The 27,063-nt window shown below is 39.5% G+C and overlaps 1 protein-coding gene across 4 annotated transcripts in view; it reads right to left on the bottom strand.

Annotated features, from left to right (window-relative positions):
• Positions 1-27,063, bottom strand: part of OLA1 (Obg like ATPase 1) — a 226,945-nt gene that overhangs the window by 5,126 nt on the left and 194,756 nt on the right. For all 4 annotated transcript variants that reach the window (XM_037020648.2, XM_037020649.2, XM_037020647.2 and 1 more), the window contains exons 8-9: positions 1,636-1,776; positions 857-953 (exon numbers count right to left, since the gene is read on the bottom strand). In XM_037020648.2, the coding sequence (XP_036876543.1) occupies positions 857-953; positions 1,636-1,776 (238 nt within the window). The remainder of the gene's footprint in view (positions 1-856; positions 954-1,635; positions 1,777-27,063) is intronic.

Raw genomic sequence — 27,063 nt, 5'->3', positions numbered from 1 at the left:
GAAATCAAAGCAGCACTAAAATTTATCATGTAGCATATATTAGAAAAGCATAATGAAAGAATAAGACACTGAGTATTTCTAAAAGTTCTGACATTATTTTTATACCCTATACCACTATTTGAGACTACATTTATTTCAAAATATTTTTCAAAAGTAACTACCAAATTACAATATAATTACATTTAAAAGCAAACCATTACAGTTCAGATTCTATTGTCCTCTGGGAATAAATTAGTCATTCATTCTGGTCATAATCAGTATACATCAATATTTAAAATACATATCACATTTTTAAAGAAGAAACATTGAATATGTAACATTGTAAAAATAAACACTTTCTATGAATTAAAAAGACATGAATTATTACACATTGAGCTTAGCTCTTTGAGCCCAACTGTGTATCTATGAAGAGCATAATGATGTCATATTGCTTTTATTGCTGAAAATGTAATCCGAGAAAGCAAAGGAGGAAAGAACCACCCGCAACCCAAACAAACTTAGCGAATACAAAATGAAAAGCAACATCAATTTCACTGCAGACAAACCCAGTCACACAGATTAAGCAAGCACAATACTGGTGCGTCTTATCTCTGACCACAGGAGGAGGGTAGACAGATTCTACAGGATGAAGAAATTCAGACTATGTAATAGGCAGAATCAATTGTTACCTGCCTCAATCAATGCCGCTCCACTTTCACTGTTCAGCAGCTCACAAATAATTAAAGTTATCCTGGACAAAAACCTCATCTGTAATGACTAGCTAACCGCCACCATGACAAACTTCAAAGTCAGTGATATCAATCTGAATTCAATAGTGTGGAACTGGATATAGCTGATGAATAAGTATGAATCTTACCCTGATGGTCCATGCACGCACTTCATCTGGGCCTGCAGTGAAAAAGTATTCTAGTTGGAGTGCTGCAAACCCAGCCTTAATGATCTTTGGCAAAGCGCTGAAATAAAATGAAACAAATTCACTCAACATATAAGTTGATTGTGCCAGAGATCAGTATAGAGCTAAAATCATTCATTTCAAGCAGGAAATGTTAAAGGTATTAGTAAATGACCATTCATCTTTCATAATACCCTTGAAGAGGCGAGAAAGCATATAACTATTTAAAAAAAAAAAAACCCTTCTAAAATTGACTTTAATTGTATTAGTCTGAATATATAATGTTGAATTGTTCACTACAAAAAAAGAAAAATTTGATCTATCCATTCTATAACTATTTTCCTCTAATATTAATTATTCCCAGGATGTGGGTCATGAAAGCAAAATTGTTTGATTGAAATCCAATATTTAAACAATATATTAGTGTGAAAAAATTAAGGCAACTGATTCACCCTTTCCCCTCCCCCACTGAACATGACGAAAGAGTTTTGGCGATCATTCCTTCTCAAAAATATACATAATACCTATGTTATAATTAAAACACTGTACGGAGATGACAGATGACAGTTAAAAACTTAATTTAAAATAAATCTTTTCACTCTGTCTCATGGTAAAGAAAGGAGAAGATTCCCTCTTTATAATGGTAATTACTCTGTCATTTATTATTCTATCAGCGCAAGCAATTAAATTACTGCAAGGAAATAGTTGATAATAAAGTGTAGGGAAAATGAATGCTAATTAACCTTTGTGTCATGTTCACTTCCAGATACTTCTGTCTCTCCTCAGCACTCAATTCTTGCAGTTTGAGTTCCAAGGCCCCACTAAAAGGAATGACCAAGGCACCTGGGTCACACTTGTCCACCCACTCTTTAATTTTTATCAACCTGTAGACAAAAAAGGGCACAACATTATCTTGTAGTGCATGCATGACTGTACCACATTCATTATTATCAAGTAGCACATACATATTCATAAGAATTGCATGGTTTTATGATGCCATCTTTTTGTGTATAGCTTTCCAAGGTCAAGACATTAACAGGCAGCAATTGCTTCAGGTATACGCCATAATATTTTACTGTAATCTAGTTTCACTTTAGCACATTATCTATAGGAACTATTATACAGATATTTTAAAACTTTATCAAGTTATACTACTTTTGTTCAGCATTAACACCTGCCTCCTTGAAAGACTTCAATTTCATGACTTATTCTTTTTCTTCCTTTACAAAATAAAATCTTAAAAAATCAGAAACATGAAGTTCTGTTTGTCTAAGAATCCCATACAAAAGTGTCAGCTAATTTTGAAGCACCTATGACAAATAAAATAATTTTTCACCCAGATATCTATCTATATGCCTAGTTCATTTCCTTCTTGGACTAACAAGAGGTTACAGTTGTCATTGGTTTCAAGGGAGATTTCTGCTAATCAAAACAAACACATCCAGAAATACAAATTTGCAAACCTAGTTGATTGTGTACACACTGTTCTTATGAACCTCACTTTTTTAGGATCATTAAAAATGGAACTGCAGAGGAAACAAATTCCTTTAATTGCAAAGGGTTTGGAAAGTCAAATCAGGGAACTGATACCAAACGTCACCTAAAAAGATGTTATTAAGTGATTTTTTTTCTCCTAAAGCATAAAATATTTTGGCAAAGAAGTATTAGAACATAAATGACATAAGCATAGTCACCATATTAACCAGGTTCCAATCCTACCACTTTGCAAGCTTTTTATTCCAGGCCAAGTTACTTAATCTTTCTAAGCCTCAATTTCCTCATCTACAAAAATAAAGATAATAATAGTATATATTACAAAGAACCTAGAAAAATAATGCCTGGCATTTGGTAAACAAATATTACCAGTAGTTACTATTACTAATTTTCTTTCTCATATAATCATAGCATATATGTCTATGATTCTAGAACAGAGTTTACTATTGAATGGAATATAGATTTCATAGAAACTTGTATTTTAAATTTTAATGTATATCATAGTTTTACATAGTTCCACTAGTTTCTCATAATTAGACCAAGGCTTTAATAGCTATTATGACAAAAAAATTTGTCTGGAATCCTTTAAATAATTAATGTAAATGTTACTTTAGGGGAAAAGAAACACAAGAACTGAATCATAAATTCATCAACACTCACCAATCAAAGAAAATGGCAGGGGATCAGCTATTAGAAAATTAAGAATGTGGCCTACTGAGTAGGATTTGGGTTGGGATAAAGGAACAAAAAATTCACCCTATAGGTTTTACATGTTTGTTGCACAAAACTAACCTATAATTTACTTATTTAATCTATTATCAGTGGTCTTTGATCTTTATAATAGTTTTTTCATTTTGGTCACATCCTAAAAGAACAGACCAATCCCTTGGACTTATTTTGGAATAAGTATGTGTCCTTTACAATAGGAAATCCAACCAGGTATTTTCTTGTTCAAAATTATGAAGGGTGGTTTAAGGTAAAAAAGGAAAATTTAAATTGATATTTCTGCCTGTAATAACACCATGAGAGTCTAAGTTACTTCACAGACATATACTAATCAAACAAGATAGTATATTAAAATGTTTTCAATGGTTTAGTAACATATATGTGTTATACAAGTCAGAGTCAAATGTAATTTAAAAATTAATGTAATTTGAAAAAGAAGATCACATATCAAATATAGATTCAATGAAAGTGAAATAAAACAAGTCCAGGTAAAAGGACAGTAAAAAATATCATATACATTTTGTTTCACAAATATGGCCAACATAAGTAATAAAACCAGAATTGTTATGAAACAACAAGAAATAATTACTTTGGCTAAAACATCAATTCAGAATAACTATAGTTCTACCCTGTCATTTTAACAGCCTTTCCTGCAGAGTCCACAGAGGGATTATTTGCATTCCTCAGGTGTTCCATTGTACAATTCAGATGAATAAAGACTTACAAATCACTCCTCTACCGCCAATGTGAGACTTTCATCTGGTGAATACACCATTGTACCTTAACTATAATTGGCAAAAAACCTGACAGTGTAGAGCATCACAAGCTTAATAACAAAGGAGAATATCTCAAAGTGTTGACAGATGATCTTCATAATGCAGAAGCAGAGATGGTACATTTTAGCAATAAATGAGCACTGAGGTCTAAAGGTCTCTAAAGTGACTGACATCAGACCTGCTGCAGCCTCACTAAAAGAGAATGGTACCCAAGCACTCTCTCCAGAAAGTGAGTTAGGCTCTTTGCCTGCGAGCTTCACTTTGGTGACTTTCACTGTCACAGAAAACACAGGGAAGATGAAAAGTGAGTTAGGTTCTTTGGCTGTCTGCTTTACTTTTGTTACTTTTACTATCAAACAAAAGTGAGAAATGTCCCAAAGTGATTTTTAATTACACATTTGAAATAAGCCTTGGGTAATTAAAAAGTATTAACTCAGTTTCAAGATTACAGACTGAAATACATATAATATATCTACTAGGTGTGATGGCTACAAACGTGTGATAATGAGGCCAAAATCACAAGTTTGAACCCTGTTGGGACCAGTTACCTTTTGCAGAAAAAAATATCTGTTCTATTGCTATAAACCATACTCCAGAACTCTAATCACCTCAATGTGTGCTTCGCACATGAAGGATATGGAAAAATCAATGTTGAGCTCAGTACCACCACTAGAAAAACAATTCTAAGTACATTCTGCCAAAGGAACTAAATAATGATCTCCATATTCAAATGCTAGCAAATATCTAAATAAACTATCCAATCGTAGTGGCCAAAATATGATGATGATGATGATGATGACATTGTCAGAGAATATCAAATTACCTGAGGGGAGAAAAAAATAATAAAGACAGTACTCTCCCAAAGAGTTAAATTGTAAAGATTTTCACAGAATCATTTGAGAATTTATATGAACAGATTATTGCACGGGAATCCATTCTTCCTTTGATAAGCAGCCAAAGCTATGTTTATTTCCCCAAAGTCTTATGAGTGACAAATGTTAAGAGGAACTGCCATTAGTTGTACTTTTTCTCCCTGGTAATGATCCTACAGCAAGGGGACAAAGCAGGGACAATCACTTTGGGGTGATGCTTTGAGACAGAGATACACTGGCAGGTTGTAATGTGTTAGATTCTTTGGCAGAATGACTTCTTTAATATTAAATTAGTATTTGATTTCCAAAAGATCATGTCTCAAATTTACCTCTGGTCTTACAATTTGACCTACTTAGCTAGTCTTAAAATTCTAGAGTCCATAATTTGATGTTAAGTGTTTCTGCACTGCATTATTGGTACTGTAAATTAAGAGCCCCCTACTACCTCTTATGGTTCAGTTCCAGTCTCTGATTTCCTGAGAGTAAGAGTTTCCTCCCTTGTCTAGAAAGTGTGGGAGTGGGGGACATTTCTGATCATGGGAAGGATAGCTTTTTCCAGGCTTTATGAGGGAGCCTCATTCCTGCCCCTGGAGTCTGGGACTTGCGCCTGGACTCTTACTGTATATGGACACTCAGGCCTCTAAGCCTTTTATAAGCTCAGTTCTCCCTGAGGGCTATGCATCTGATTTCATACTCTACTGTCACTTAGTTTCCTCTTTCTTTCTGGCAACTAGAGAATACCTTTTCTTGCTTTTAAGTCCTGTTGTGTGTTCTAAAAATACCACACAATTATCAATACAATTTTTTCTGGTTATTTTCTGTGGTGTTTATATCAGGAACAAGAAGGGAGCTTCCTGTAAAAGGCTCAGTCCACCATCTTAACAGGGAGCTCGCCATACTGGAGTTAAATCCTCCATTTTACTGTGTTCTAATGCAATTGCTTTCAAAGTTTTTTTGACCATCACCCACAAGAAGAAAGATTTTATACCTGATGCAAACATATGGTGCGCAGATACACTATTTTCAGACCTATGTCCAAACTGCGACAGGTTTCACAAAACAGTACTTACCTTTATAATGGGAAATATAACAGTCCCAATGATGCTATTTGATAGTCTGCATAAATCTACATTTTTGCAACTTAAATCCCTGAGATACTTTTCTCTAACATACTTAAATAAGAACTGTATTCTTTTCTACACTTCTAGTCCATCTAGTCATTGAACTACTCCCAAATACTCAAATTCTGATTATATTTCTAAAAATCTTTTAAAGATGGCTCAATCCAGTACTAAAACCAAATTAAATTATCATTTATGCTATCTTTCTTCTCAAATCTGTTTATTCTACTTTGTAACATTAGGTCCTTAAACACATCATATTGTTTTCTGTGTGAATCTAGGTTTTAACTTTAAAAAAGAATAGCAGTAATACCTTGTTTCTAACTGAATATAACTCCTGGCAAGAACCATGTGTTAACATTCAGAAAATGATGCAGGTTACACAAAAGAAAATGTAGGGCTGGTTCACTCAGTGACTTAACATCATTCAAAGCTGTTAAGGATCTGGCCTTTGCTAAGCTGGCTCCCCTGGTGCTGTTCATGGTTGGGAAGGAGATACCTCAGACCCGGGGATGCTGACGAGCACTGAGGTCATGCTTAGGCTCCCTCCTTGCAGGTCTGCTTTAATTTCTACTGAAGCTGCTCAGAGTCCCAAAGAATTCCATTAAGGTATCACATTGCTCTTTTCCGTTTTCCAAACATGATTACTGCAAATTAAGTCAATTTACAGTGTTCAAAAAAAAAAAGGCAGCTTACGGAAGGCAAGGCTATCTTCTTAAAGATGATGTAAATATTATTTAATTAACCCAATTATTTTACAAATGGCAACAAATAATACTGGAAAAATGCACAGAAATTAATACCACAAACAATACACAAACTGAAATATATACCATAATCAATAGTCATTCATGGTCAAAAAGTCAGCTCTAGAAAATCCAAAATTCCCAAATGTTCAAAATTCTTTGAATAAAGTTATTAGAATGGTATTATCAAGGAAATCAGTGGGCAAAAAAGAGGGAGAAAGAAGAAATGTCCACAGAGTAAACTAATCTAACTGATTAGTGTCTGGATATTTAACCCCCCTTCTAAAAGAAATCCCCATCTTTAAGGTACGTAATAGGCTTTGAGCGTCAGGGCTTTTTTCTGACCTCACGAAGTGGTGGAGAACAATGGTTATGACTTTGCTCCCCCAGGTCACACATCACCTGGGCACTTGATAGAAATGCAGAATTTCAGAATCTGAATCTTTACAAGAATCTGAGGCATTTCATATTCATGTTAAACTTCAGAAGCACTAAAGGACTTTGAAAATAAAAGCACATTATCTGAAAACATGAAAATGTCTGAGATAACTCTGCAGACCAACTGGTGACTAAGGAGATGCTGACTACGCTGACATGAGAAGAGTGAGAATAACAGAAAAATTCCTGCTTACATATCCCAGGTTCAAAACCAGAAGAGGAAAAAGGCACTAGAATTTCAGGAAATGTAAAGAAAATGTTTGCTCTGAATCCTCTGCATTGTCAAAGAAGTTTCAGATTCATAGTAAAAATAATTAATTTAGACAGAATTACTATGGTCAACAGTTTCTTACTTTGTAATACATAATTATTTCTCTTTATTCTAATAAGCATCAAAACCTGGAAAAACATCTTTAGTAAATTAGCTTTGGAGTCCAGATTCAGATTATGTAAGAAGTGATTCCAGCAGAGAGGACTTTGTGAAATCTGAATTCTTATCAAATAAAAGGGATATTCACGGGGAAGACAGTGTAGTACAGAGAAGGCAAATAGTGACTCTGTGGCATCTTACTACACTGATGGGCAGTGACTGAAATGAGGTATGGGGGGGACATAATAACAAGGGTGAATGTAGCAACCACATTGTTTTTTCATGTGAGATCTTCATAAGAGTGTATATCAGTAATACCATAATAAAAAAAAGGATAATGCCATAAACTGTTCCTATGAGGACCTCACTGAACACTGTCTGAAAAACCCCATTCATTCTGCTGTCACTATAATAAAATGGTATTTGTATACATATGTGTGTGTATTTTTGTGTATAAAAGGAAATAAATTCTAGAGAAATGGGCATTCCTTGTGCAAAAAATAAATAAAAATCAGACTTTAGGCTATTTCAAGGATTAACAAGCTTTCTGACTCTAGTGGTAAGTGGAAGGTTGTGAGGAAATTGAAAAGATAGGTGTAAGGGCAAGCAGACAACCTTAAAGGCAAATTAGAAAAATTCAGATATACTTATCCCAACACTTGGGGTTCACCATGACTCTGGGATTTCTTTAATTCTTAATATGTTCAAAGAAAAAGATAATACATGCAATTAATCTGTATATAATAAAAATATAACAACTAAATGGAAACACTTTCTTTTTTCAGCAAAAAGCTTGTATTAAAAAAAAAATCTCATGTAATGAATAACCAGGAGGTAACATCAGGGTGATCCTAATTAGTTTGAGTAAATCATAGTAATCCCATTCTTCAGTGGGCAACTGGTTTGAGAGGAGCATGTGAATCAGTTCTGGTCAATGATGGGAAAGCTGTTAGGGGGCTCCAGGAACACTTCAAAAGATTCCTTTGGCTTTTAAAGAGAGAAAACAGAGTTTCTGCTAGACAGTAATGTCTGGATCTCACCACTGGAACTCTAACAGCCATTTTGTGACCAAAAGAACGGAAGAAGGGAAAGATGAGAATAAACCCTGTTCTAGACAGTATCACATAAACATGGAATTAATCAGCCCTGGAGAAAAACTACTTCTGGTCTTATTATTATGTATTGGGGTCTTATTTGAAGGGCCCCCACCAGTAAGATGGCAAACTTCCGGCTTCCCTTCGGGGGGGTCCTCGGTTCCCGCCGGCGCCACCTGAAGCCCAATCACCTCTCGCTCCCCTCCCAATCTCAGCACCTAGCTAACAGCCACCAGCCCCATAGAAGTGACACCTCAATCAATTCATGCCCCTTCGTATATAACCCAGCACCTTTCCCTAATAAAGCAGAACTCTCCGGTGAATTGCTGCTGTGTGTCGCTCCTTTCCTTTCATTGGTGCCGAAACCCGGGAGACGGGACACCCCAACTGGGCCCCGTCTTCCCCCCCGCCCCCGACACCAGCAACAGCTTGCCCTCATCCTCTTTTTCCGGCGCTGGCTCATCACACTCACCACTCCTCTCTGGCCTTTAGGTAAGTTTCCCCCCCACCCGGAGTGAGCCACTCTTCCCCGAGCTATCACAGTGCCATTGACCGTGATCGTCCGGCAAAGCCCTTCGGGGATGAGGAGGGAACTCTCCCCGCCTCAGGCCTTCACAGCTGCGGCGGACCCTCAGGCCCCTCCTCTGACAGCCATAAATCCCCGCCTCAAACCTTTACAGCTGTGGCAGATGCTCAGGCCCCTCTTCCGACAGTCATAAACGCATTCACCCTCCCTTCCATCAGTGCTGAAAATTTTTAAGCAAAATTTCCCCGGGGTGGGCCACTCTTCTCCGAGCTATCGCAGTGCCACTGACTGTGATCGTCCGGCAAGGCCCTGACGCTCGGGGATGAGGAGGGAACTCTCCCCGCCTCAGGCCTTCACAGCTGCGGCAGACCCTCAGGACCCTCCTCCGAAAGCCATAAATCCCCGCCTCAGGCCTTCACGGCTGTGGCGGACCCTCAGGCCCCTCCTCCGACAGCCATAAATCCCCGCCTCAGGCCTTCACGGCTGCGGCGGACCCTCAGGCCCCTCCTCTGACAGCCATAAATCACGGCCTCAGGCCCCTCCTCTGACAGCCATAAATCCCCGCCTCAGGCCTTCACATCTGCAGCAGATTCTCAGGCCCCCCCTCCAACAGCCATAAACGAGGTGACTCCTCTGCGGATGAGAACGTTCCTTTCCCCCCCTCTTCCTCCTTCTGCACCGTCCGCCGACATCTGTTCTGTCTGCCGAAAACTCCTAGCACTAGGTACCTCGGGACTCCAGCACTCTGCCTTCTTACGGAAGTCTGGGTGACGACCCACACTTCCTAAGAAATTCCAACTCATATACGAGTTTCCGCAGACCACCAAGGATAATCAGGAACGCCCTTTGTCTCCTTGCGGTCTGCTTCCAGTCCGAGGATATCCGTTCGTCTTCCCCTGTTTGTCTCCTTCTCTGTCCTTTAGCCATGGGAGCCTCCTTATTCCTCCCTGAAAGTTCACCTCTTGAATGCCTGCCTAAGCATCTGGCTACCCTCTCCCTGACGCCTGATATAAAACCAAAACTTCTCCGTAAATATTGCTCCCAAGATTGACCGACATACCCCCTAGACAATAACAACCAATGGACTGCAGGGGGAACTCTTGATCTTAAGATCACTCACGATCTTTTTAACTACTGCCAGCACCTGAAAAAATGGAAGGAGATTCCCCATATCGAAGCTTTCCGCCTCCTCTTCTCCCCGCCCCCTCCCAAGTCCTCCTAGCCTGCAAGCCACTGCCCCCGCAGAAGCCTCCCGTTCATTCCCTTCCCCTTCTCCTACAACAGCCCTTCTCCCTTCCTCCCCCATCTCCCCTCCTCCGCCTTCGTCCCCCGCAGATTAAGCCTGAGCCTTTCAGCCCCCCCTTTAACTAAGTCCCAGGGGCCTCCTCTGTCTTTGCCCTCATCACCTGTTTCTCCCCTGTTAGGGACCGCCTTTGTCTTCTCACATGTTTGTAGGGAGAATGGGAAAGCACCTTCCCCCATGTCTGAACTCAGCATGAGAAAGCACAAGCTAGAGAACAACCGGTGCAGTCCTTAGAAGTTATGTGTCCACAAAAACATATCTTGCCAAGACTCCTCACTATGAAAATAGGGAGACCTTGAAGATGTGTAGAAACACCGCCCCTGCTTCTAGATATGCCCTTCCCCCACTTGCCTATGTGGCAGGAATGGAGAACAAAGAACATTCTGTTTACGCATTCCATAAGCAATTAACTAGATCCCTGCTGTAGCTCAGTTAGTAGAGCATGGGACTCTTAACCTCAGAGTCATGAGTTCAAGCCCAACTAGAGCGGCAGAGGCAAGCAGCTGGGCTGCTAGCTGGTGACACGTGGGTCCGATTCTATCTTTCTTTATTTTCTTTGCCCCCTTCTGCACTTCAGGACCTGCTCGACCAAGCATGGCTAGACTGCGTCACTCCCCCACAGACTGAGCCAGAACCCTTCAGTCCCCCTCAGACTTGGTCCCGAGAGCCTCCCAAAATTATCGCCCCCCTCCGAGAGGTAGCAGGATCTGAAGGCATCGTGCGCGTTCACGTCCCTTTCTCCTTATTAGATTTAGCCCAACTAGAGAAACGACTAGGTTCCTTTTCCACTGATCCCATGACATACATCAGGGAGTTTCAATGGACCCTCCAGTCTTACAGCCTCACACATCATGACATTTTCATGCTCCGGCCAATACCCTCCTCCCTGAAGAGCGTAGACGAGTTTGGGACTTCGCCCAAATGCATGCTACCGAGACCCACAGGACTGATCCCACCTATCCCTCTGGTCCCACTGCTGTCCCCGAACAAGACCCACACTGGAATTATAACACTGCCGTGAGTTTCCGCTCTCGAGATATTTTTGCCTCCTGCTTAATAGCAGGTCTGAAAAAGGCAGCTCGTAAAGTAGTCAATTTTCAAAAGCTCCAAGACATAATTCAAAAGAGAGATGAAACGCCCTCCGAGGTCTTAGACAGACTCACTCAAGCCCTATTACAGTATACCAGCCTGGACCCAGAAACACCTGAAAGAAGACATGTCCTTATGACATACTTTCTAGCTCAAAGCTACCACGACATTAAAGCTAAACTCAAAAAGTTAGAACAGGGCCCCGCTACCCCACAGACTGAGATCCTAACAGTGGCCTTTAAAGTCTTCCATAACCGGGAGGAGGAGATAGAATGTCGTAAACAAAAGGCTGATCAGGCCAATTTCCAAATGTTGGCCCAGCTGATAAAACCACAACCTGGAAGCCCCTCTACAAACAAGCCCTCCCCCAGGAGCTTGTTTCAAGTGCGCAAAAGAGGGACATTGGTCAAGGCCGTGCCCCTCCCCCAGATCTCCTACCACCCCATGCCCCAGATGCCACAAAAAGGGCCACTGGGGGTCTGATTGCCCAACCACCCGAAGGGGAGGCTGGACGAACAACCCCCATCCTAACCCCGCCATAATGGGGCTGGCAGAAGAAGATTGACAGGGCCCGGGAGCTTCTCGCCCGACCATTTCCATCACCAAAAAGGAGCCCAGGGTTCCTTTAACAGAAGACGGTCACCCCATCTCCTTCCTCCTAGACACAGGAGCCACCTTCTCAGTCTTGCGAGAATACTGGGGCCCTACCACGCCAGCCATTACTCGTATAGTCGGGGTAGGAAGTAAACAGATTTTCCCGTTAAACCCCCCCCTTTTATGCACAATCCTAGACAATTCCATACCTTTCTCCCACTCCTTCCTAGTTATGCCCCAATGTCCCATCCCTTTACTAAGATGAGACATCCTTTCCCTCCTCCACGTTTCCATAACTATATCCACTCCCACAGCCCCCAGCACTCCCTTTCTGATGGCCCTCATAGCCAACAACCCCCCTCTACCCAATGAAAGCTCCGGTTCTGCCCCCATACACCCTGTAAATCCCAAAGTTTGGGACATTACAAACCCCTCCGTGGCCCTATGTCCCCCTGCCTCTATCAAATTATGTGACCTCTCTCAGTATATCTGTCAGGCCCAATACCCCCTAACCACTTCAGCCCTCATAAGCCTCCAACCCATCATTCAAGATCTCCTAAACAAAAATTACCTCAGACCCACTCACTCCCCATTTAATACCCCCATATTAGCTGTTAAAAAAACCAATGGATCTTTCCGCCATGTCCAAGACCTTCGGCTCATCAACATGGCCATTGTCCCTATCCATCCCTTAGTTCCAAATCCATACAGCCTTTTATCACAGATCCCTGCCTCGGCATCCCACTTCTCAGTCCTAGATCTCAAGGACGCATTGTTTTCTATCCCTCTAGACCCCTCCTCCCAAGATTTTTTCACCTTCACCTGGACGGACCCATGCACCAGACATTCTGAACAACTCACTTGGACAGTTTTGCCACAAAGCTTCCGAGACAGTCCCCATGTTTTTAGACAGGTCCTAGCTCAGGACCTCAAACAGTTTTATCATGATCACTGCAAGTCCACCTTATTACAATACATGGACAATCTTCTACTCTGCAGTCCCTCGTGGGAATGGTCTCAACTTGACACTGCCTCCCTACTTAACCTTCTAGCTTCCAGAGGTTACCAGGTATCCCCCGTCAAAGCTCAAATCTCTACCCCTCCTGTCACTTACCTCAGATTCCTTCTATCTCAACAAAGAAAGTTCATTACCTTAGACAGAAAACGGCTCCTCTCTGACCTGCCCATTCCCAAAACCAAGACAGAAATCCTTTCCTTTCTAGGCCTGGCTGAGTATTTTAGAGCATGAATCCCTAACTTCTCCCTGTTGGCAAGACCCCTATACGACCTCAGAAAGGGCCCCCTAAAGAACCATTATCCTCCTCACCCCGACACTCCTTCATTAAGCTCTGTCAAGCCCTTGTAGAAGCCCCAGCTCTCCATCTCCCTGATTTGTCGAAGCCCTTCTCATTATACATTCATGAGAGGTTCAGTCAAGCTCTAAGAGTCCTAGGCAAATATTATGGCCCATCCTTTGCCCCAGTAGCTTATCTCTCCAAGCAATTAGACCCCACAGTTCGGGGATGGGCCCCCTGCCTATGAGCATTAGCCGCTAGACAGCTCTTGCAGAAGGCAGCTCATAAACTGACATTCGGGGCGCCCTTTACTATTCTGTCCCCACATTACCTAAAATATCTCTTAACCTACAAAAGTTTACAGACTCTCCCTCCCTCCAGACTCCTCACCTTACTGTCCTCTTTCCTCCAAAATCCCGTTCACCCCCTTTGCCATCCATACCCGAATCATGACTTTTTCCTCCTTTACTGCGCTCTCGCTTTTTTTCCCTCATTCCTATTGTCTTCCCCACCACCCCAGCCTCCTTTGTATGGCGATTCAAAGTCAGACAGACTTACACACAGCATCAAACAAAAGTTACTGCCCTCATTGCCACACCAGACTGCCCTCTGAAAGCTGCTCTGAGCCTTTATACCTCCACTTTCCTCCCTCCACCGAAGTGTTCACTAGCAGCTACCCTTATTCTCCCTACCTCTGCTTCCTCTATGACCAAAAACAAGCCTACTGCAGGTGATGGCCAGACACCTACAGGAGATGTCCCTACTGGTCTTGCGCCATTCACTACATGGGTAACTTCCAGTACCCACAGTATTACTCCTCCAACTGTTTCATGAAATATCCCAACGGCTCATTCTCCTTATCAATCCCAGATCCCTGGGACTCTTGATGGGCTGCCAGAGTCACAGCCTCAGTTTACTACGGGGGGTCCTCGACCCCCCACGGTACCCTTCATATCTCTCGAAAGTATGTTCCCTCTCATTCCCAGACCTCTCAAGTTGCATCAGATAGCAGACATTCCGAAAAAGTCATTATCCAAACTCTTGACGGCGCCTCTTCATCTTCTTATCCCCGCCCCTCTTCCCATTTCTCCTACTCTTCATTACAGCTCATTCAGGACACCACCATCTTTCTCAACCACACCCTTAACACAGCCAATTGTTTCTTCTGCGAATCACTACAGCGCCCACTGCTGGCCGCCGTGCCCCTTAATATTTCCAACTACTCCTTCCATGCAGAAAGACAACCCATCTGCACCCTGGCAGACATACCCCTATGGGAACCAGAATATGCAGATAATCTCACCATCCACCACTGTGTAGGCCCAACTCCACCCGCCTCCAGCGCACTTCACTGCCTCTCTATCTACACCCCTACCTCCGGCTCTAAGACTTTTACGCAACCGGGACACTTCTTTTGGTGTAATGGCAGTCTTTTCAACTCAGTGCCTCTCAACTCCGATACACCCTGCATTCTCGTCACCCTAATCCCACAGCTTACACTTTACAGCATGGCAGAATTTCTTGAGCTCCAACCTCCCTTGCCCTCGTGCACAAAAAGAGCTGTTTTCCTTCCCATCATGGTCAGTAGCTCTTTGATCACCTCAGCCATTGGGGCAGGGTTTTCGGGAGGAGCCTTGGGTCACTCTCTATTGGCAGTTAGAGATCTCAACACCAAACTTGAGGGAGCCCTGACATCCACTGCCAATTCCCTAGCCTCTCTCCAAAGACAGGTCACTTCACTAGCTAAGGTCACCCTTCAAAACCGGTGGGCCCTAGATCTGCTTACAGCCGAGAAGGGTGGCACCTGCGTCTTCGTCTGGGAAGAGTGCTGCTATTACATCAACGAATCCGGCATTGTAGAACCTGACATCACCAAACTCATTGACCTTGCCTCCAGCCTCCACTCTGCTTCCAATTCCAACCCATTCTCTTCAATACTAACAAACCCCCTCCTCATCTGGCTCTGGCCCTTTGCAGGCCCCATAATAATCATTCTTCTCACCTGTCTCTTCTTACCCTGTATAATAAAGTTCATCAAATCCCAAGTCAGAAAAATCTCTAATCAAGCTTTCAACCAGCCTTTACTCAGGAACTACCAGCTTCTGGCCACAGAAGATCCCTCACCCTCAAATGACCTCCTCACCACACGCCGAGATAGACCCCTCTCTCCACTGGAAACTGTTCCTGGAAACAATGGCCACAGACACCTGGCTCCTGACACTCATATCCTCTTAGCACCATTGGAATCAACAGGTCCTCGACCTATGGTTACAGGGAACCTTCACTGATTTCCAACGTGAAGAAGTCCACATCTACTCGTCCTTACTGTGGGAGTCCTATCAACCCTTTCCTCCCAATCCTCAAGCCCTCACTCCCTTCTCCACCCCCGTTCAGCAGGAAGCAGCCAGAGAGAAAGCAACGTCCACAGCCCCATAGAGGAGAAAGGGGGGGAATGAAGGGCCCCCACTGGTAAGATGGCAAACTTCCGGCTTCTCTTCGGGGGTCCTCGGTTCCCGCCGGCGCCACCTGAAGCCCAATCACCTCTCGCTACCCTCCCAATCCCAGCACCTAGCCAACAGCCACCAGCCCCGTAGAAGTGACACGTCAATCAATTCATGCCCCTTCGTATATAACCCAGCACCTTTCCCTAATAAAGTGGAACTCTCCGGTGAATTGCTGCTGTGTGTCGCTCCTTTCCTTTCATTATTATTATGTTATTTGTGGCTGAAAGCATCCTGATAATGACCACATATTGGGGTCATCCTCATTTAAGTATATGATTGTAGCTCCTATTAACTTGTCTAATTTCAATTTATTGTTTAAGAAACCAGCTCTGTAGAGCTTGTCCTGAGCTTTCATGTGGATAGATGCTATTACCATACTCCACCCAATACTATAAATTGCTTATTTTCTTGTCTATCTCCTCCCACTATAATTAAAACTCCTTGAGCTCAGGTTCTTGTCTTTGTTCCTGACATATCTTACAGAACTCTCCTAGCACAGCACTGGTACAAAGCGGATGCTCACACATTTTCTAAATCGGAAGGATGGAAAGAGCTTTAGCTAGTAACTAGCTGAGTGACTACGGGTCATTATTTAAGGTTACTAAAAGAGATGCTCTTTGATTTACTCATCTTCAAACTGATAGTTTTCAACCTGTTCCTGGTTCACTAAAGGAGCTCCCAAGGTGTCGTCAGCAGAAAGGTTGGCTAGAGCAAGGGAGGAAGGAGCACGGAGGTGATGGACCCTCCACTCCTGCACTTTAACCAGAGTGGCATCATTTTTCTGTTGGATTTCTACATTTGATTTCATCAGAAGAGTTCTGTTGTTTAAGAACAACTCTAAAGTTCAGTGATTGAATAATCCTTTTCAGATGGCAAATTGTACCATTCTACAGCATATGCCAGAAATTAAACAACTCTGAAATCCTTTGGCACCTCAGATTTCTGCTTAAATGCTCCTTTTCACCATCTTACCAAAAAAAAAAAAGCCTCTCCCCATTTTCTGTCCCTTTCTATTCCCTCACCTTGATTTATTTTTCTTCACAGTGCTTATTACACTATGTCCTTAATGTTTATTGTCTCTCAGCCAGTACTGATGAACACACTTACAGTTATTAGGGCAGGGAAACTTGAAATACTTTGTTCACTGCAGTATTTCCAGCACCACTTACAATAGTGCCTGGCACAAGCAGATGCTCAATACATGTTGGGTGGATCAATGAACAGGAGTTAAAAGTTAATCTAAAAAACATTAGGTAAATGAACATGCAGAAGTACACATGATTCTTACAGACCCTAGCTACCTGTCTCTTCTGCCAGTCGACCTTTAGAATTTAGTAAGCTATCACTGACTTGACCACTGGAGGTATACCCGTTTGTTAGCTAGAATGGTGAAGTGAAAAATCATATGAACAGAAAGTGAAGGAAACATATCTAATTCAGGTAAGGCTATACAAACAAAAATTCAGAGTATGGTGTGGTTATTTTCCTTCCCACGTTAAATCTGTGACTTCATTTACTGTAATTCAAATCTGAACCATCAAAACATTCATTGTGAATGAACCAAAATGAGCACCTGAACTTTAAGATGTTCCCTGCATCTCAGGCTTCTTACCCCTTCAAGGCTATTAAGTTATGATTTGTGTTCATACTAAGTGGCTTCAAGGAGGGTATATTTTTGAAACTTTAGAACAATGTTTCTCAAAATATAGTTTCTGGACCACCTGTCAATACAAGACTATACAAGAAAACCTAATTTATGATCTCTAGAAGTCAGATTTGCACCTAACCCTTAAAACACTTTGCACTCTGTCTGAGAGCCACAATTTCTGAATCTCTGCCATTTCTTTGCATTCTTTCCATTTCTCTATTTCTAATCTTGAACATTAGATGTAGAAATATTCTGTAATTAGAGTTGTCATGAGGTATGAAATCAATATTTGTAGCTTGAGACCATGAAACTGTTAGCTGCAAGAAAACTTCCCTATGTTATCATCTTGTAAGTGAAATGCAATTACTTCTGGCCATGGGGATCTGCGATAAACTGTTTCCTTCTAGAAAGAGGAAGACACCAGTTGATGTAATCTATAATCCAAACATACATTTACAGGGAAAGCCACAAATCTTGACTTAACTAGCACACATATAATATTTGAAGTAGGTAGATGGTGTCAGAAATGGGATTCCATAACCAGGCTACTTATGAAGATGAAGAAAGTCTGATATCTTGAGAGAGACGGGGAGAAGATGCTTGGGATGCAAGTGAGTACATGTATGTGGGGGCTGAGGGAGGACAGCAAGCACAGTGACACGCGTGTCATGACGGCAGTGTGCCAAAGAAACACAGTACAAAAAAGATGATGAGACATTCAGAACTGAATTTTTTTGAGACTGGCTTAAACTTAAGAGGGGCTTGTAAAAGACAAAAATTAAACTGAGATAGAAATATATTTAACAAAAGTATACTTGTACACTGAAAGCTACAAAGAATCATTGACAGAAATTAAAAGACTGAAGTAAATGGAAAACATCTGTGTTCATGGATTGTAAGGCTTATATTGTTAAGATAGCAATATTCTCCAAAGTGATCTTCAGATTCAATGCAATTTGTCAAAATTCCAACTGTCTTCTGGGTAGAAACTGGCAAGGCCATCTGAAAATACATATGAAAAATGAAAGGTCCCAGAAAAGCCAAAAGAATCTTGAAAAAATAAAAATTGGAGGACTCACCCTCCCATACTTAAAAACTTTCTATAAAACTATAGTAATCAAGATGATGTGTCAGTGGTTTAAAGCTAGACATAGAGATCAATGGAATAGAAATGACAGTTCAGAAATAAATCCATGTATTTATAATCAATCTTCAAAGAAATTTTTAATAACATAAAACTTATCATCATAACCATTTTTATATGTTCAGTTCAGCAGTGTTAACTATATTCACACTGTTATGTAATGAAGCTCAAGAACTTTTCCATCTGGCCAAACTAAAATTTTATACTCATTGAACAACACATCTCTGTGTCCCCTCCAAACCCAGCCCCTGGCACCATCACACTATTTTCTGTTTCTATTATTTTAACTACTTTAGATACCTCTTACATGTATGCTCTTATAAGTAGAATCATAGTGTTTTTGTCTTTGTGTGATGGCTTATTTTACTTAGCATAATGCCCTTAGGGTTCATCCATGTTGTAGCATGTGACAGGATTTCCTTCTTTATTTTAAGGCTGAAAAATATTCCATTGTATGTATAATTCACTGATGGACACTTGAGTTGCTTTCATCTCTTGACTATTACGAACAATGTGGCAGTGAACAGGGTTATGCAAAAATCTCTCCAAGATCCTGATTCCAATTCTTTTGGATACATATCAGGACGTGAGATTGCTGGATTATATGGTGCTTTTATTTTTAATTTTTAAAGGAAACTTCATACTGTTTTTCAAAGTAGTAACACCATTTTTTTCATTCCCACCAACACTGAGTCAGAATTACAATTTCTCCACATCCTTGCCAACACCTGTTATTTATTTTTTTATAGTGACCATCTGAATGGGTATGAGATGACTGATATCTCACTGTGGTTTTAATTGCATTTCTCAATGATTAGTAGTGTAGAGCATCTTTCCAAATGCTTGTGGGCCATTTGTGCATCTTCTTCAAAGAAGTATTTATTAAAGTCCTTTGCCCATTTTTTAATTGGGTTATTCGGGGTTTTTTTTTGCTGTCGAGTCTATATTATGATCAACTGATTTATGACAAAGATACCAAATCAATTCAATGGGGAAGGAATAGTCAACAAATGGTACTTAGACAAGTGGATATCCACAAACAAAAATTAAAATGGAACAAAAACCTAAATGAAGGGCTAAAACTATAAAACTTTTAGAAGAAAACTGGTGGAATATCAATGCAAATACCAATTCAAATTTCAGCTTAATTGCATACCTGATGTAAGATCCTGGGAAGGCCATTTAAGCTTCCTGAACCTCAGTTTAAACACCTATGACACAAATAATAACAACTATCCTCACAGTTAATATTAATGTGCCTAGAACACAGGAGTCCTTCAAATATTAGCCCTCAGTCTTGGCTATCTCCGATTAGTGAATGCAGTCATTATCAATAATTGTAGAGTTAAAAATACTGTTAGATTGCCTGTGAAGAGGCATTTTTTTTTTAGAAAGAATGAGAGCTCTTTCTAAAAATTAGATCTTATTTACAGGAAGCAGTCTTACCTAACCACATGCTAGATCTTGGGGATGCAACTTTGAAAAGGGGTTATAGGGGATGGGGGAGGAAAAACAGACAAACACATAATTACAAAAGAGTATAGTAAGTGTTATGATGGGGGAAGTAATGTGCCATTGGCATAATAAAGAGGAGGGGATACACAATCTCAATAAAGGAAGATTTTGGCCTTATTAAATCCAGGAATTTCAGAAAAAGGAACCAATACATTTAATAGTCTTTTTAGTTACAAAATTACAATATTTTTTTTTCAGGTTAATTTAGTTATAATAGAGAGAGCAGGAAAGGAAAGGGGTTTTTGTTCATGATAGAGCTGGAACCTTGTGAGGTCAGTAAGAAAGTAAGAAGCCCCCAAGGGAAAGACAAATATGGGTGTGTATGTCAGAATTCATTTGCACAGACCTCCTTTCCCAAAGGATCCTTTTTCCTGAAATGGTTCTTAATTCAGCCTCTGAAGGGAGCTTCCATATTCTAACAAAAGAGCCCATTCCCTTATGATCCCATTTATCCAAATCCTCTTAATATCTACCTACCATATGGGCTTCATGTGAATTTCATAAAGAACAGAGAAGGATACAAACTGAAGTCACTTGGTCATTGTGAAAAATATAAAGTTACTGTTTCTGTATCTTTGAAGAAAGGGGACTTGGAGGCAGAGGAGAAACAAGAAGCACTGAAAAAGAGAAGAGATCATGTGCAAACTTGAATAGCTGCCAGTAGGTATAGGCATACCTCATTTGATTGCACTTAGCTTTATTGTGCTTTGCAGAAACTGCATTTTTTACAAATTGAAGGTTTGAGGCAACCCTGCATCAAACAAATCCATCAGCACCATTTTTCCAATAACATTTGTTCATTTTGTGTCCTTATGTCACATTGTTAATATTTGCAATATTTCAAACTATTTCATTATTATTATATTTGTTATGGTGGTCTGTGATTAGGAATTATAACTCACTGAAAGCTCAGATGATAGCATTTTTAGCACTATTTTTAAAATTAAGGTATGTAAAATTTTTTTAGATATAATGCTATTGCACATCTAATTGAGTACAGTATAATGCCAACATAACTTTTATATGCCCTGGGAAACCAAATAACTCTTTTGACTCATTATAATATTTGCTTTATCGTGATGGTCTGGAACTAAATCCTCAATATCTCCAAGGAATGCCTGTAATTAATGAAGGTGGCTACACTAAACAACAGGTTTTCAATGGAGGCAAAACAGCCTTGGAAGCAGATGCCATCTAGGACTTTCATAGCTAGAGAGGAGAAGTCAATGACTGGTTTCAAAGTTTCAAAGGACAAGCTGACTCTCTTACTAAGGTCTAATGTACTGGTGACTTCAAGTTGAAGTCAATGTTCATTGACCACTCTGAAAATCCTAGTGTCCTTAAGGATTATGCTAAATCTCTGCTTGTGCTCTATATATGGAACAGCAAAGCCTGGATCCTGGATGAGAGTGCATCTGTTTACAGAATGGTTTACTGAATATTTTCAGCCCACTATTCAGACCTACTGCTCAGGGAAGATTTCTTTCAGAATATAACTGCTCATTGGTAACATACCTGGTCACCCAAGAGCTCTGATGGAAATGGACAGTAAGGTTAGTATTATTTTCATGCCTGTTAACTTTATATCCATTCAGCAGCCCATGGATCAAGGAGAAATTTCATACTTCAAATCTTATTATTGAAGAAATACATTTTGTGTGGCCATAGCTGCCATAGATAGTGATTGCTCTGATGGCTCTGGGCAAAAGTTAATTGAAAACCTTCTGGAAAGGAGTCACCATTCTAGATGCCATTTAGAACATTAGTGACTCATGGGAAGAGGTCAAAATACCAACATTAACAGAGTTTGGAAAGTTGATCCAACCCTCATGGATTACTTCAGTGGAAGAAATAACTGCAGATGTGGTGGAAATAGCAAGAGAACTAGGACTAGGAGTAGAGTCCGAAAATGGGACTGAATTGCTGCAATCTCGTGATCAATTTTCAACAGATGAGGAGTTGCTTCTTATGATGAAAATAAAGTGGTTTCTTGAGATGGAATCTACTCCTGGTGAGGATGCTGAGTATTGTTGAAATGACAACAAAGAATTAAAAATATTATGTAAACAAGTTAATAAAGCAATGGCAGGGTTGGAGAAGATTGACTCCAATTTTGAAAGAAATTCTACTGTGGATAGAAAGTTATCAAACAGCATCACATGCTACAGAGAACTCGTTTGTGAAAGGAAGAGTCAGTTGATGCTGCAAACTTCAGTTGTCTTATTTTAGGAAATTGCCACAGCTACCCCAGCATTCAGCAAGCATCACCCCAGTCAGCAGCCATCAACATGGAAACAAGACCTTCCAAGAGCAAAAGGATTATAACTCAGTGAATGCCCAGATGATGTAGCATTTTTAGCAATAAAGTATTTTTTATTAATGTATGTACACTGATTTCTTAAACATAATATTACTGCACACTTAGTAGACTATAGTATAAATGTAACTTTTATATATACTGGGAAACCAAAAAATTCATTTTACTTGCTTTATTGAGATATTCACTTTATTGTGTTGGTCTGGAACCAAACCCACAATATCTCTGAGGTATGCCTGCACCTTTTATTATTATTATCTTTATTCTTACTATCATGTATTTTCAGAGGTGCTAAATGGAACCATGTTAGATGAGAAATGAAGTAACTTTTTCCTATCAGTGGTATGCAATCCGTAGCAGAACTTTCAGCTGCTTCTGAAAGAAAACTTATTTTTATAAGAAAACTTACATAATTTGGTGTGCACAGTCTTATTCAAGGTGACAGTTGCCTTAATGGAATATTTTTACAGAAGAAAAGAAATAATTGGCTAATGTTAGAGTAGAATTTCACCTACTAAAATTTGTAGTTGGTTTCACAGCTTGTAGTTTGTTCTAGCAAGTAACAGTAAGCCAGAGTACATTATTTTACTGAAAACATATTGTATGCAAACTTACCTTCTGTAAATAAAATACAAGTTCATTTATTTTAATGAAAAGAATCCTATAATTAAAGGACTCTCACAGGCAATCTTTATGCCAAGGGAGGCAGTACAGAGTATGGTTATAGAACACTAGGGACAGACAGGTGAGGAAACCTAGCCATATCATGGAACCTTCCTATTTTTCTCAATTTCCTCACCTATAAGTGGAGATTAAAAATAGCATCTACTTCAAAACGTTGTGAAAATTAAATGACAAAGTGCATGTAAAATGCTTAGCATGGTATCCGACACAAGGTAACTGCCCAACATACCATAGCTATTATAATTTATAATGAGAAATAATAATAAAAGTGAAGACTGGCTTTGTTGTTTTTGAATACCTCAATGTTCAGACTACAATTTCCCAAACAGAATTATTTTGTATTTATCTGTGATTTGGATATTAATCCAATTTATCTGAAAGGGCAAGTCTAAGTATTAACCACTTCAAAATTTATTGAAAGCAACTGTGGGTAAAATTGTAACATTTCCAGAATATCTCGCCTGGCTTTGGTATATCTGCATATAAACAGGTGTTCAGAGGTGGAAAGAGGTATGGTGCATTTGCATCATTCCTCAGGGGTGGAGAAACTCATCTCCATATCAGTGGTTAATTACAGATTAACATATCAGTGGTTAATTACAGATAAGCAACAGTGGGCTTATCTGTACCTGAGAGGTGAGGGGAGGGCCAGTTTTGCTGCAGCTTGAGGAGAGGGAGATGGGCCGGACTTCAGTTTGTAAGCAATAAATGGATTTTAGACTTTATTTCTCCCTTCGATTGATTTTGGTTTTTAGAGGTATTTTCCCCAGGATTTCCTTTCCCTGGACTTACAGGTACTTTTGTTTACATCTTAAACTGTCCTGTCTGCTGTATAGAAAAATGACAAGTTTTGCTACTCATTAAAATCAATGCTGAGTGATATTCCTACAGTTTCTAAGAAGTGGCAAAAAAATTTTAAGGTTGGAAATTTCATATAAAAATAGATTTGAGGTATACCAGTAGGGAGTATATTTGGCTACGCTATTATTTCTAACCCAAAATTACTCAAAGTAGTCATTCTAGAACCACTTTTTCCTTGGCTCTGGGTATGAAGAGCAGCTAGCTCTTCACACCCTGTTCCCTGGCCATACTGAAAGAGACAAAAGTAATGAAACAGTTACTCTTTTCTTCCCATTCCCAGTTCAATTCTTTCCACCACCTTGATATATTGCTTGCTACACTTCCTTACTGTTTTAAATAATTTCACTTAAAAAAAAGGCCAAAAATAATTTTATTAATGACATTAAATTTAAATGAATATAATGAATTATATGCATATATAATTAAATGCATATAATTAAATGCATAGCTATTAGTAGCTTCTCTTTAAGATTTCTGCTTTTAGAATACATCAAAATAATAGTGATGAATGAAAAAAAATGCTATTGCAACTGACTTAAGCCTATTTTTAATTCTGTTCACAGAAGAGACACATCTTTTCTCTAGAAATTAGTCTAACAGTTAAGCATACTCTAGCTTTACAATGTAATCAAAGAAATAAGAATTAAAATAATATACAATTTTTTTGTCTATCAAATTAGTGTAGATTAAAACAACACCAGTGTTGGCCGGGGTTAAGGAAAATGTACTTTGGGATGTTCACTGCACTTTATTAATTAAAAAGAAAAGTCAAATAACTTTGATGGAAAACAATGGGAGATCTGGGTAAATAAAATAATAGCATATTTCATAGTAATTAGAATATGGATTATACAATATGTGGAAAAACATTCATATAGTGCATTAAGATTACTCACACAAGAAGTACTTATCAAATATTTACTATATGCTGGCAAAGCACTGAGCTGGCAGAAATAAACAGACAAACATCGTCTTCACAGAGCATGCCAGGTCCACCTGCTGATCTGTAGGTAATCTATGTGTATTTTATATGTACCTGATAGGAAACAAGGAGTCATTGATGGCTTTTAAAGAACTAATTTTTATTGAGAAATAATTAAACAGAATAAAATGCACAGATCTTAATTAAATGTCTAGTTTGATGAATTTTGAAAATTTTACGTATACATGTAACCTTCATTCCACAAAAGATAAAGAACATTTCCATGTACCCAGAAAATTCCCTCTTGACCCTTTCCAGTCAATCACTACTGCCTCTCCATGCAGCTCCGTGTATTTTATTGGTGGGATATATGGCTTCCATAATATAAATACGCCACAATTTATCCATTCTCCTACTGATGGATATGTATACTGCTTCCAGTTTTGGGCTAATATGAATAAGGCTGCTAGTATTATTTTGTGTAACAAAAACTTTTATGACATATGAACCTATGTTTTCATTTCTTTTAGGTAAATACTGAAATTTGGGATTACTGGATTATAGGGTGAGATGTATACTTAAATTAAAAGAAATTGCTGGTTTTCCAAAGTGGTCGTACCATTTTATATTCCCACCAGTAATACATGACAATTCCATCTCCACTTCCTTGCCCACATTTGGTATTGTTAGTTACTTGATTTTAGCCATTCTACTGAGTATAAAATCATACCTTGTTGTGGTTTTAAAATGCCTTTCCCTGATGACTTAAAGATGCTGAGCACCTTTTCATGTATTCATGCATCTTCTTTTGCCCATTTTTAAAATCAGGTCATTGGTCTTTATTCCTCTGTAGAAATTTTTAAAAACTATTCTGGATATAAGTCCTTGGTCAGATATATGTGAAGTAAATATGTTTTTACATTATGTGACTAGTCCATTCATTTTCATCATGGTGTTTTTTGATGAACAGAAGTTGTTCTTTATAAAATAAAATACAATTTAGAAAAATAGTTACTGCTTTTTGTTATCTCATCCAAGCGATCTCTGCCTATCCCAATTTATGAAGACACTCTCTTACATTTCAATGAAAGATTGTGGGCTGAGAAAATGGCAGGGTGAACATGTTTAAAGCACATCAGAATGCCCTGCAGATAAAAAGAAGCTACAAAGTCAAGGCTGATAAGGTAGGAGGCTGTTACCTAACTCAAAAATGAAGTGATGAGGTTTCAGTCTTGGTTGATAAGCAGTGTAATTGAAGAGGATGGGTTGAATAAAGGCCAGTTTTAGAAGAAAAAAGATAGAATTTAGTGATTACCTGAATATGGCATATGAAAGAAGACATGTTAAATGATTTGAAGAATTTAAGTCTAAAAGATTCCAAGAGTGTTAGTACTAGTACCAAAGATAGGAAAATTTGAGGGTAGATTTCACTGTGGAAGTATTATAGGAAAAAATAATGAGTTTAGTTTTATACATATTAAGCTTAATGATGAAAATGGAGCAGCCAAATGGAGATTTCTTGTTGACAGGAATAATGAAACTGAAAAAAGACTAAAAGACAAACTAATTATAAATCATTAGCAGAGCACAGTGCTTCTCAAAGTAACATCCATGTCCCAGAAGTACCAGCCATCACTTAGGAACTTGACAGTTCTCAGGCTTCATCCCAAACCTACTGAATCACAAACTCTGATGGTGGGACCAGTAATCTCTGTTTTAATAAATTCTGCAGATGATTTTGAGGCATGCTGAAGTTTGGGAACCCCTGGCTTCTATAGGTTAGTTATATAGGCTTCTATATAGGTTAGTGCTGAAGGCATAAACACAGAGGGCAAGTGAAAAAAAGTAAACAGAGTGGTTCAATTGCTAATCCCTCGCGAAGAGCCATAGCAGGCAGAGAGAAATCAGTATACATAAGAGATTATTCCTGTCACCCAAAAGCCAAGCCAGAGAATGCCATGGAGTATCCAAGCACAGTTTATTCTGAGAGGGTCAGAGACAGAAAAACAGAGACAGGTATACAGAATGGAATGTTCATTCATCTATTATAGACCTCTTTCCCCAACACCTACCACAGGGTTCATACTATATTGAGGAAGAATATTACTCAGGATGCATTTTCCATGCTAGTT

Source organism: Manis javanica, chromosome 12, assembly GCF_040802235.1.
Source record: "Manis javanica isolate MJ-LG chromosome 12, MJ_LKY, whole genome shotgun sequence".
Lineage (NCBI taxonomy): Eukaryota > Metazoa > Chordata > Mammalia > Pholidota > Manidae > Manis > Manis javanica.
This window is presented reverse-complemented; position numbering and strand designations above follow the sequence as displayed.